The sequence below is a fragment of the Leptopilina heterotoma genome, unplaced genomic scaffold (genome assembly GCF_015476425.1).
Source record: "Leptopilina heterotoma isolate Lh14 unplaced genomic scaffold, ASM1547642v1 Lhet_92, whole genome shotgun sequence".
In the NCBI taxonomy this organism is placed as follows: domain Eukaryota; kingdom Metazoa; phylum Arthropoda; class Insecta; order Hymenoptera; family Figitidae; genus Leptopilina; species Leptopilina heterotoma.
Window position 1 is genome coordinate 1,367,127 of NW_025111199.1, and position 13,679 is coordinate 1,380,805.

The 13,679-nt window shown below is 31.2% G+C and overlaps 1 protein-coding gene across 1 annotated transcript; it reads right to left on the reverse strand.

The window, feature by feature from the left end:
- Positions 1 to 535: 535 nt before the first annotated feature.
- LOC122512016 lies at positions 536 to 5,877 on the reverse strand. The gene is made up of 3 exons (XM_043627620.1): positions 5,710 to 5,877; positions 4,603 to 5,608; positions 536 to 726 (listed from the first exon to the last, which is right to left on the reverse strand). Exons 1-3 carry the CDS (start codon positions 5,875 to 5,877, stop codon positions 536 to 538), a joined length of 1,365 nt encoding a protein of 454 aa, XP_043483555.1.
- Between the last annotated feature and the right edge of the window lie 7,802 nt (positions 5,878 to 13,679).

Below are 13,679 nucleotides of genomic sequence, written 5' to 3' on the forward strand. Positions count from 1 at the left end.
ATTGACCTATATTAACGTAATGTGAGGCCTTTATTTATCCTCTTTTTGACCTACAGGTAAAAAAATATGTCAAATTAGACATAGATTTTGACGTAATGTGAGGCCGTTATTTATCCTCTTTTTGAACTATAGGTCAAAAAATAGGTCAATTTTGACATAAGTCAAAGGAAAAGTTCTCCACCCTGCAACGCCTTAACGCGTCTAGTGTTTACTTTTTCGCCAGTCTACATTCCTCATCCATCCAAGGTTTTTGTCTACAAATATTGTTACTAAAATTCTTCTTAACCATTTTCAAATCACCGGCTACGTCTTTAATAGTCGATAAAAGATTCGCATTAAGAGCATCTATGTCATCCTTCAAAAAAGCCCCCTCTCTTCTCCAAGCCATATTATTAAAATATAATTCATTGATCTCTTTATTAAAGTAAAATTTATCAGAAAATTCAACAACATCCATGCAGAAAAAAGAAATAGATAGTGAAATCGGAAAATGGTCTAAGAGAGTGGCCAATTGTAGAACGCATAAGTCCTCAATTTAGGCTAAGGCCCCAGATGAGGACCACACCAAATCGATTACACTTGCCCCTTGTGGGCCCAAAGAAGTAAAATAATTAGCAGGGGTGTCACTTATTGTGCGACCATTTAAAAGAATCAAATCGCTAGCCTCTAAATTATAAACCAATTTTTTTCCTTTACCATTATACGTTATATCACTTGAAAGTCTTTCTGCAAAAATTAAAGAATTAGATTGTAACACAATAGAGTCCAATTGATTTAAATCCGCAACTCTGTAATTAAAATCACCCCCCCCCCCTCCAAAAAAGGAACATTAGGGAAATTACAAGACAAGGAATTTATATAATAATTAAAATTTTCTAAAAACGAATTATAATCTTCATCCGGGGCAACGTATAACAAACCTAAAAAAAATTAAATCCATTTGATAAAACATTAAATCTTACAAAAATTTGATTGCAGTCACTAAAAAGTTTGGAAATAGAGTATAAATTAGGATTAAACGCAATTGCAAGACCTCCCTTTGCTCTACCTTGAACGTGTGATCTTCTGGCAGGAACTCTATACACTCGAAAAATTCGTTGAAAACAAGTCTCTCTGACTCTACCCAAGTCTCACATAAACACAAGATATCTTGCCGGCAAATATGCTCACTGATATCAGACAAATTTCTTGTGCCATGCACATTCCAAAACAAAATTTTAACACGAGACACTTTATCACGCTACTTCAGATTGTCGTCCATTGAATTCCTGGGTGACTCACTCCCCCTATCTAGAGCTAGTCTCTTGGAATGCCCCGCATCCCGATCCTGGACATCCTTCACGTTAATTAAAAAATTGTCCATGGAAAGAGTTGAGAAATTTCTTTTTAACTTAGAATTAGAATTATACAAATTCTTCCTATTATCAATTCTATTATTTTCTGCAGGCGAATGAAGCCTTCGACAACTTCAAGTTGTTAACATCCTTTGCCACACTCTGAGGTAAAGAAGGAAATTCGTCTGAATTATTGTTTGGTACAATATCCTTCACAATAGCTGAATTAGATTGATCATTTGACGTGAACACTTTATTGTTAACAATTTTTGCAACAATACCAACACTTCTAAGTTCACGCACTTGCGAAACTAATAATCGGTGTTGAACCCTTTCCTCAGGAGAGTAGTCATTGTACGGAACAAAAGGTCTTGAAGAGATATCCATGAAAATATTGTTGAGCAGAATATTGTTGTGTTATCTAATTCAATGGAAGAGATAACTTTCAGGATGGAAGCACTTTTAATAATCAATGGATGAGGGAGCCATATTATATTGTGGAATCAAATATGGATGTGACATCCATAGGCATGGTTAGGCTTACAATTCATGCTATGGATTTTCACATATGGCTGCCTCATCCATATAAACTTTGGTTGGGAGATCCATAGTTAGTTCAAAATTTCGATACATGTTGCGCGCAATTCATTATCAAGGCATCCATTTAAAAATGGTCGTCTCAATTTGTCCGTCGCGTCGGTCTCTTGTCGCGTCTAAATAATCGCATTGTGAGTTTATTGTGTATAAATAGTGTTATAATTGTTTATTATTTATTATTGTTATTGTCTATGTATATTAGTATTTATGTAAATTCATTGTCATGAAATATGTGTAGAGTATGTAAGGAATATTATATGCTCAAATATTGTAGTTGCGTGGATAGTGTAGTGGATAGTGTTAGTGTTTAGTATGCGTTAGGTCTAGAGTTCGTCTCTCTCTCTCCCATCGGTTAATAATTTATTTCGTAAATATGCGGTTATTCAATAAGTGGTGTGTATTAATTAACAAAAATGTGTATAAAATATCTCAAGTGACATGGAATTTAATTAATTGAGTGATTCAAATTTTTTTGTTTCCCGTTTCTATTACTATGGATCACCTAACCATAGATCTTTTGCTGCTCCAGCAATATAATATACAGGCAGCCATAGAATATGGATGCAGTAACCTTAACTATGGATATCCCGTATTTTTCAATATAATATGGCTGTGATATCCATGTATCTGAATGTGTGAAAGAAAGGAATTTTCTTTCCGTGTTGAAATGAACAGGTTCCATCTTTTAAATTCTAGAGCCTTAGAAAAAATCAATTTGACCCAACGGACTGCAAGAAACTTTACAATAACCGGACGATTACCCTTGATCCTTCCAAGTCTAAAGACATCGACAATAGCTATTTCTGGAATTAGCAAACCAACACTAGAAAACTGTTGAAGAATCTCTCCAAATCAATTTCTATTAAACTTCTCTGAATCTTCAAGCTTGAAAATAATGAGATTTTTGGCTCTTTGAGAGTGAATCATTACATCAAACCTGAACTCCAAGGTAATCATTCTCGAATCATGTGAAACTAATCTGTCATTAAATGTACACAAAATAGATTTCACTTCTTGAACATCCTTACTTATTTACTTATGGCCCATTAGCCATACAAGTCAATGTTATTAGAGTAAGTAGTACAGCAACTCCCACAAGGAGATTACAAATTATCAAAAAAAGTCAAATTTATGTGTGAAAACATTAACGCCACTTAGCACAAAATGTTCAATTAAATATGAGCTTTCATAAAACACAAATACATATGGCGGTTTTTACGTCAAATGTCCATCCAAAAAAAAAGTGTTAATGAATCAATTCCCAAACTTTTTTATGAGTTATCCTATAAGTAATTTATCAGCCAAATATTTTTGAATTATATAAAAAATTATGAGAAGTGGAGGGGGTAGAAGTTTTGAGTTTTGATGTGACACGCACTACTTCGTTTATTTATTGTATTTAAACGAGACGATAAAAAATAATTTTCGAATATGGTATCTTTAGGTTTTTTCATAAGCTTTCGATTGCCGTAGTCCATTTTAGAAAATTTATTGATTTTGACCAAAATTTTTGAAAATTAAGGATAAAATTTAATTTTTCTCATCTTCGGGCTCGTTTTTCTTTTTTTATTTTATTTTTATTGGAAAGCTGAGGTTTTTTCCCCAAAAACTGTTAACTTTTAGGAAACCGATTTTTTTTGTTTTCGAGAAATTAAATATAGAATACAGCGCTAGAATACCATACTAGGGATGGGTGTGTAAAGATTATAAAAGTTATAAAAGGTTGTTTGAACTTCTCTCTGCATTTTACAGGGTTGAGACTGCCATTAAAATAGTATAATGCCTGCATTATTATTCTTTTTTTTATTTTTTTATTTTGCATTTTTTTGCATCCCTGTTTTGCAATATTTATTATTGCAGTTTTTTAATTTTTGTTTTTTATTTGGCGTAGGAAAATCATAATCTGAATTACTGCCTGTTTCTGATTTTCCACAAAAAGGGTAAGATTTCCTGAATTGGGCCCCTATTTTTCATTGGGTTAATGAATTTTTCTAATTCTGATATGTTTCGATAGCGTATCATGGTATATTAAAAACCTGTAAATAGTTTTCCGAAAATCGACTATTTGTCAAAGTTATTCAAGGTCAGAATTATTTGTAGCGTTTTAGTAAATAGCTAAACACTCGCGATCGGATGAACCGATTTTAATAAAAATTAAAGGAGAGATTACCTGAGAAATTGTACTTTAGATAAATGATGAAGATTTTAATTAAAAAATATAATTTGTTTAAATAAATTAACTTTTTAATTTTAGGAGTTAACCCGCCGTCACACACCTAGGGAGGGATTCCCTCTACGGTTTCAGTATTTTTTAAATAACTTTTGTTTTCCTCATTGCAAAATAAAATCAGTTTCTATGCCTTTCGACAATTTACTCCTCAACACATTTCTAAAAAAACATTTAACACTTGGGCATGTCCAAGTTGTGAAATGTAAACACAGGGCCGGATTTACAGTTGTGGAGGCCCCAGGGCCAAATTTATGTGGAGGCCCTTTCTAAAATTTTGTTTAATGTAAGGAAATATTAAATTATAATTATTTGAAAGGAAATGTCATTAAATGACATAAGTGCATTTATTTTTTTTAGAAAAAATACGTACATATGAAATTATAAAATAATTGATGATTATTTATTTTTTTACTTCTTATATCAATCAAAGATGAACTTTACGTGATTTTTCTTTGGCAAAATCATCTATAATTTGATTAAAACTCAAGTTGCGAAGGATGTCATTTTCCAAACTTAGAAGCGTTAGATTTTCTAAACGATTTTGTCCCATGCTAGTTCGCAATCTGTTTTTTATTATTTTCATCTTAGAAAATGACCTTTCTCCACTGCAATTGTTCACCATTAAGGTCAGGTATATGCGAAGAGCTATTTCTGCATTGCAAAATGATGACTTAAAAGTATTTTCTAAAATTAATCTATAAAGGAATACTTCTGTAGATTCTCCCTCCCTTTTTTCATATTGCTTAGAAAAAGCCACAAGGTGAACAAGTTCATTTGTCAGATTCCGTTCGAGATCTTCAGGATAGGCGTCTACAAGATTATTTGCTTTTAATTCTAATTGGCAAGGTTCTATATCATTCAATTCGACCAAGAACCCGAATCTTTCACAAATAGCCTCATAAGCCATTATTCGTTCAGCCAATGCCAAATTTAATTGGTCAATAACCGGAAGAAAACATTCGGTTCGAAATTTATCTCTCGCCGATAATTGAACTGCAGGTGCTTGTCCATAATCAAGAGGTCGGAGCTTCACACTTGGTCTTCTCACACGTACAGATTCATACTCTTCAGTATTAGACAATTCTTTACCCGCTATTTCGTACCTTTCGAATGCATCTCTTTTAGATTCTACAAATGTTTTTAAAGACTTGAGTCCGTTTACAGCTGTAGACAGAATCATTGTGGAACTTTGCAGAATTTTATTTGTTGAATTGAACCTTTCAAGTATATCATGCCAAAATTTAATATAAATTGTAGTTTCAAGTTTAGACATTTTTTGCAAAAGACCGAGAGCTTCGTTTCTTACGATACTTTTTTGTTCAACGTCATCATAAATTTGAGCTAATGAATCTTGAATAGGTTTATAGCCATAAGCCAGAGCTTTAGTGGCATCGGCCCGACATGACCATCTAGTATCGCTTAATTTCTTTAAAGTATAGAAGTTACCCTTTGTTTTCGAAGAGGATAATTTCTCAATTAAGATTTTATGTCGTGCAGTCGAATTGGTGAAAAATACAAAAAGTTCTTGGACAAAGCTAAAAAAAGAACTGCAGCAAGGCACGTATTAGCAGCTGATTTTCCTACTAAATTCAATGAATGAGCAAAGCATGGAAGATGTTCAGCTAGAGGATTTTCCACCTTTATTAAAGCCTGCAAACCTTTATATTTGCCACTCATATTTGCTGCATTATCAAAAGACTGACTTCGACAGTCCATTATGTTCAAACTTTGTTTACTTAAAACTCAAGAAGAGCTTCAGCCATATCTTTGCCGGTATGGCCACAATTCGGAATAAAAGTTAAAAAACGTTCTACTGGATTCAAATTTTCCACGTATCGTATAACTACCGTTAATTGATCAATGTGTCCTTCATCAGCCGTAGAATCAACTGATATAGAATAGTATTTTGCTATTTCACGCAATACTTCTTTGCCCATAAGGAAAATGAGGTCTTCGACTACTGTTGACGATAAATAACTTGTGTGGCCACTTCCTTTATTTCCATATTCTTTCATATGAGCAGCAAGAAAAGGATCAAACTGAGAAATTAATTCCATAATTCCCAAAAAATTTCCATTATTTGGCGAACCAATAATTTCATCAAGACCTCGGAAAGCTAGTCCACGCTCAGCAATAAATGTAACGGTGCTTACAACTCTTTTAAGGACTTCTCGCCAATATCCAGCTACTTCAGAGGCCTAATAACCCAGTTATTGTAAATTGTTATGTTATTAGTATTGCTCATAATTTATTACACATAAAAATTAGATTGTTATAGAACCAAAAATGTTTGTTATTGTTACCTACTATTTAAAGTTTCGTTACAGCAAGCTTTTAAAAATGTTATTTAATGAAAATTCGAATTTATAATGAAAGCAACTAAGCAAGCAAATTTTTATCAATAAATTAAACTTTGTGGTTCTATATTTTATCAACACATAGCACTCAATAATTTAGAAGTAAATACTTACTTGTTCTTGAAGTTTACGGTCAATACAATTTACTTCATTTAAACGCGTTGAAAAAACTATAACTGAATTCAAGTAATTCTTCTACAGTTCATGTTGACGTACACGTTCCGATGCATGTTTCCAATCACAGTAGCCTTCTTTACCTAATGCTACATACATTGAAGTTGACAATAATTTACATAAGAAACAATATATTTTTCCGGTAGATGGTGAAAAACATAACCAAAACCGATTAACTACTTCTTTGTTTTGATTAGTTCGATAAAAGAGACTTGATGTGCATTTTCTTTTACTTTCATTCACATTTTGTCTTGTCTGAGTAGCAGACAATTTAGAGATAGTTTCCTCGTCGCAGTTTTGTAATTCAGTTGAACCTTTTTTAATCCAAAAGTTAATTATATCGTCTGTGAAAGGTTCTTTCCAAAGACCTATATCAGTCGTAAAATTAAGATTATCCGATATCTTCTCCAAGTGTGCAGTGGTGGCCAATTTTATTTCAACTTCATCAAATTTTGAAATATTTGAACTGGAAGAAGAAGTAGATGGTTGTTCGTTACTTGTGACTTCAGGATTTCTGTTGTTAGTGGCGCCAATTTTTGATTCAGTTTCATCAAATTGAGAAATAGTTGAACTTGAAGTAGTAGTTGGTTTATCGATATTCGCAGGTTCAGGAATTTTGGAATCAATAAAATAATTGCTTATTTTTGGAGTTTTACAAAGTATCTGTTCAAATTTTTGTTCTTTTTCTGCAGCAATTTTCCTTTTTTGCGCACCACTTTGAAAACTTCGCCGAGATTTATGTCGATCTTCACTTCGATTGTACATTTTAATCTGCTCTATAAATACAGATAGAAATTACAATTAAGAACTAAGTGTTTATCTCAATAACCTTTATTAACAGGTAATACTTACTGTATTTTCCATACAAAATATTTGAAATTCGAACATAATTCCCATCCTTTAGGTAAGGTTATGTGCAACAAAATACATGATTACACCGTAAAAAATTCTAAAACTATTGCGGTTTGAAAGTGTCACATTTTACTGAAAAATGAAAAGTCCTACATTTAATGTGACAACCATTGTCTATAAAATATGACACTTTTAAACTGTATAATATTTTTAGGACTTTTTACAGTGTAAGTATAATACACAAAACCTAACCCCAAAACGACACTATAAATTTCCCACTGCTGTCTGTCCACGTTAAAACAATAGGATATTCAATAAACTACATCTCTTCTCGTATATATATACTTTACATTTACAAATTTAATTTAATTCGCTCACGATTTTCTTATTGAAGCAAAAGCAAAATGGAGGTCTAACTACAAAGCATCTGGAGATAATAAACAGTGTTGATTGATATATACATATATATAGACATATAGTTCTAGGAACTGTGATGTCAGGAGAAGGTTCAGATTTTGAACAAACAGATAGTTCTAAAAAGGATCACCACCTTGAGCACAACGATCGCAAGGTGGCGAATTAAAAGAAAGTAATTTCTTTAAACGTTACTAAGGTCGTAAATTATGAACTGGAGAATATTTTTTTAAACACGAGCAAAAATCATAAAATTTATATTTGAGTTGGTGGAGGCCTTAAATGGTGGGGCCCTGGGGCGACGGCCCCACTGTCCCCGCGGTAAATCCGGCCCTGCTGTAAACAAACCAAAAGGTAAACAAACCAAACACAAAAATCGCACTTTTGTAACAGCCATTTTTCACACAAAAATTAATATTTTTTCACATTCTTTACAAAAATGGAGAATTAGAGTGTCAAAGTGTCCAATAAAATAATTTTTGACTATAAGCAATAAAAAGCAATTAGTAAAATAACTAATTAAAATTACCTGTAAAATAGCATTTTTGACGCGTCGCAAAAAATAAACTGTTTGAGGATATCAACCGCACAGATGATGACGAAGTTCCATGTCAGCGATTGGACCTTCAACATGTGGAAGGGTAAATTTTTCCCTTTCCTCCTTGAAATTACAAGAGAATGGGTAAAAACTTCTTCATCGTCCGTGCGGTTGATATAGTCAAACACTTTAATTTTTCGCGACGTGAACTCTGTTGCTCTCTGCGCGTGCGCAGACCATACTAAGAATGCATTGACAGCACCCCAGATAACAATCGTGCGTCGCACGTTTCTCGCACCACATGCGATTCGCACTAGTGATAGCATTTTGCGTGCAATTTAGCAGTCACCTGTGATGCAGTCACTGGTGAAGCAGAGTCTACAATGAGAGAAGGTGCGCATCGATGTTCATAGCTATAGATATACGACAGCATGCTTTAGTATACCTATAGCTATGAACACCGATGCGCACCTTCTCTCACATTGGAGACTCAATTTGAGAGTAATATGAGTCGCACCCAAGCATAACCGAATGCTTGTCTCACACTGTATCGCACGATGCGTTCGCACATGAGAGTCATCAGTGCGAGTCATATGAGTAATATATATGAGGACGATGACAAAATATTTTTAAGTCTTATTTTAAAAATCGCTTTGAGTTTTTTATAAGTATTATTAGTTAAATTAGTTAAAATTTTTACTAATTCAAATTTAGAGAATAAAGAATGATTTTAATTTTGATTTTTTCTGGTTTTGTGTTGAATTTTATTTTTTGGATTAATTTTTTTTAATATTGTTTTGATTTTTGATTTTACTTTCTTGGATTTTATTTAATCTGTTTTCTTTCTGTTTTTTTATTCAATATAAAATTTGTTTGTCTACATAATGGTGAAAAGAGTGAAAATTTATTTTTAGAATTGTAAAGAAAAATTTCCTTCATTTGTTTTAATAATACACTCGACTCTCGGATCTTTTGCATTCAGTTCTTTTACACTCTCGCTTCTTTTGCAATTTTTCTCTCGCTCCTTTTACCTTTTATATTAAATAAATAAATGACTATCAAATTGTCAAAATATTTATTTTGCGATAACAAAGAAAATGTTCCACTTCGTCCAATTATATCTCTAATAAACAGTCCAACACATTTTCTTGCAAAAATATTGTATAATTCATTAAAAAATTGTATTACTCTACCTCGTTCACATATTAATAATAGTTTAGAACTTAAAAATAAACTGAGCAATCTTGTTATGGACGATAACTATACTTTTATTTCTCTCGACGTAAGTTCTATGTTTACAAACGTTTCTTGTGAACTGGTCATTCAGAGTTTAGATCGACGTATTCATTCTATAAGACAGAAATGTAAGATTCCTTTCTCAGATATTATCGACTGTACTAAATTTGTATTTAACAACACCTATTTCTCTCTTGGAGAAAAATTTTATCGACAAATTTATGGTACACCGATGGGTTCACCAATTTCAGCCTTCGTTTCAGACATTGTCATGGATGATCTGGAAACTGATTGTTTAACAAAATTAAAGGAGGAGCACAATTGTGTCCCCCTTTTTTATTTTAGATATGCTGATGACACAATATTAGCTGTAAAAAAAGAACATGTCAACTTAGTCATCAATACTTTTAATGCTTACAATCAAAAATTACAATTTACTATTGAGAAAGAAAAGGATAACTCAATTAATTTTCTTCATTTAAAACTTACTAGAAAAAACAACAAAATTGTCACAAATTGGTATTAAAAGCCGACTTCATCGGATAGACTCATTAATTATTTTTCAGATCATCCAATCCAACAAAAAAAGAATATTGTATACAATCTTGTTGATAGAGCGATTTCATTGTCCAACAAAGAGTTTCCTTTTGATAACTTAAAGAAGATAAGATCCATCTTAAAAAACAATAACTATCCTTTGGATTTTATTGATAAACATATAAAAATTCGTATAAACCATATAAAATTTTCTCAGGTTAATAATAATAATAACAATAATCGAAATAAAATTAGTATTTACAGTCAAATCCCGAAGGTTTGTTTACCGTTCAATGAAAAATGTTTCTTTAAGTTGTCAAATATTCTCAAAGAGTTTCATTTTACTGCGATTCCACTTATTAATAAAAACTCCAATTCTATAATTAGACTTGGTAAAGATTCATCTAAAAAATGGGACAGAACAAATGTTGTATACAAGTTTGACTGTAAAGATTGTCCAGCAACATATATAGGTGAAACAAAACGATCATTGTTAACTCGCATAAATGAACATAAAAAAGTAAATGATAACTCTGTAGTTTACCGCCATCGAATTAATTGTAATCATGACTTCGATTGGGAAAATGCCAAAATTTTGGACAATGAACCAAATTTTATAAAACGACTAATATCTGAAATGATCCATATAAAAACAAATCATTCCACTATTAATAGAAAGGAAGATATTTTCACTCTAAACAGAACTTTTTTTTCTCTTCTCAGACGTTTAGACTCTTGTCTATAATGAAACAACAATAACACAACTTGCTCCCTCTATGATAAAACTGTGTTTACATTCGGTTCATTGACTTTTTCTTTATCTTGATTCTTTTGACTTTCTCGAAATAGCAAATTTTTAATTTATTTCAGTTTACACTGAACTAGTGTGCTGAAATGTCTTCCTCTCATATGAAGAAACTTTTCTTTTTTAATACATGTGGAAATTTTTATAAAAAAATATTTTTTCTCTATGAAATCTTTTTTATTTTGACGAGTTAGAACGCGATTTTTATGTTTTAACGAACCTGGTAGGAAATTCTTTAAACATATTTTTAGTATAGTGTATAGTGTTGTTTTAAACCTTTATAAATATTGAAGTGTTTTTCTGTTTAAATAAATTTAGCCTGATGAGGTTGGCAAACCTTAGCCAACGAAACGTCGCAATTTTGACGATACATTCTTCACCTTCCCATGATCATTTATTTTACTACTAACAGATTTTTCAATTGTTTCACATATACATTTACTTTTATTTCTACTTGTGTTCCGAGCTTCAAGTCGAATATAATTCAAATTTAAATTTAAATTCGGGGAATTGTATATTCGGGCGTTTGGATTCGGGGGAATGTCCATTCGGGAAAATATCCATTCGGGCGTTTGGATTCGGGGGATTGGTCGGGTACCAATAAAACTTAAACTAAACTGTAAATATTTTCTAATAACTGTCACTTTTTCGTTTATTACAAAATATTAAATATTATTATATTTTTCGTAATTTTTTATGTTTTTGGAAGAAAGTTATTTACGATTCAAAATCGTGAAAATAAGCAAAGTGCCAATTTTAATTGCTTATTCTTTTACACTTAGAAAAAGGAAGAAAGTGATAAGAAAAACTAACAGTTAATCGCATAGGTACTTTATACTTTTGATAAAATTTTATTCAACTTAATAATTTCTCTTTCTTGCATTTAGTAAATCAAATTTGCAAAATTTATAATCAATTTATAATATCAATTTATAATAATAAACTAAGTCATTCTTAATAGATTCTAATAATTTTTTTACATTTGCATAGTAAATGAGTTTTCTTTAATATTTTTTAATAAACGAAAAAGTGACAGTTTTTACGACCTCATATATACTTTAGATGCTTATTTTACAATAAATACTAAAAATATTTCAGGACAAGTAGAAATGTTTTTTCAACATTTCGATTAAAAAAATTCTTTTTATTTTAGGTCAAAATTTCACGAATTTTGACCCTATTAATTTACCTAATCTTTTAAAATTAGTTTAAAATTTTTCGCTGAAATTCAAAAATTTTCAAAATTTATATTTTTAATACAAGTTTTCAAAAGACTATAATTATTTAAATAAAATGTAATAAAATTCGTTACTTAAATTCAATTATTTTTACAAGTAATAAAATTTTCCACACGAATTCAATTATTTAAAAAAAAATTGATAAAATTCGTTGTAAGAATTCCATTATTTTCATAAATTATAAAATTTTTCTGAGGATTTCAATTATTTATAATACAATTTAAAGTAAATTCCTAGAAAAATGGAATTATTCCCTTAATCTTTTTGTAAGAATTTAATTACATTTCACGAATATAATGAAATTCTTCGTTGAAATTCAAATATTTTCACAATCTACTTTTTTAATAAAAGTTCTCAAAAAAATTCAATTATTTAAAAAAATGTAATAAAATTCGATGCACGAATTTAATTATTTTCATAAATAATAAGATTCTTTACATTATTTCAATTATTTAAAAAAAAATTTGAAAAAATTCATTGCAAGAATTCAATTACTTTCATAAATTAATAAAATTCTTCACAGGATTTCAATTATTTTCAATACAATTTTAAGTAAATTCTTCGAAAAATGTCACTATTATCAAAAATTTCGTTAAAATTCTTCGAAAGAATTCAATTATGTATTTTTAAAAATTCATGCTATAATGCTTTTAATATTCAATTACACAGGCACACAAAAAAATAAAAAAGTCAAAACCCAGAGGTCACACCCCCCTATCCCCATGTTTTTGGGGTCGCTGAAACCGAATAAGACCATGAAAATTTTTTTTCATCGGCCATTTTCCCGCTACCACCTCCTTACACCTGCTCCCGGGGGTTGGAATTTCAGTTTAAAAAAAAGTGGAGTAGAGTGTCTATTCCTATGTTTTTTGGGTCGCTAAAACCAAAAAAGACTACCAAAAACAAATTCTTCCCTCCCTTAATCCCCTACAACCCCCTTAACACCCGAAAGGTGGGGGGTCGAAATTCAAATTTTCACGAAAAGTCGATTACGGTGTCTAAACCTACGTTTTTTGGGTCGCCGAAACCAAAAAAGACTACCAAAATCAAATCCTTTCCACGCTCAACATCCTACAACCCCCTGCAATAATTTGTGATAATTAATATTTAATTTTCAATCTCCCAAAAATCGGTTCGTTTTATTTGAAAAAAATTATTACAGGGGGTTATAGGGGATCGGGGTGGAAAGGATTTGATTTAGGGAATCTTTTTTGGTTTCAGCGACACAAAAAACGTAGCTTTAGACATCGTAATCGACTTTTCGTGAAAATTCGAATTTCGACCACCCACCTTTCGGGTGTTAAGGGGGTTGTAGGGGGTTAATGGAGGGAAGAATTTGTTTTTGGTAGTCTTTTTTGGTTTTAGCG

Coding starts and splice junctions, on each gene's coding strand:
- LOC122512016 (XM_043627620.1), bottom strand. CDS start 5,877: ATGGACTGTCGAAGTCAGTCTTTTGATAATGCAGCAAATATGAGTGGC. Junction 5,609..5,709: donor CTAATACGTGCCTTGCTGCA/GTTCTTTTTTTA, acceptor TCGAAAACAAAG/GGTAACTTCTATACTTTAAA. Junction 727..4,602: donor TTTTGCCAAAGAAAAATCAC/GTAAAGTTCATC, acceptor TAATTTTTGCAG/AAAGACTTTCAAGTGATATA.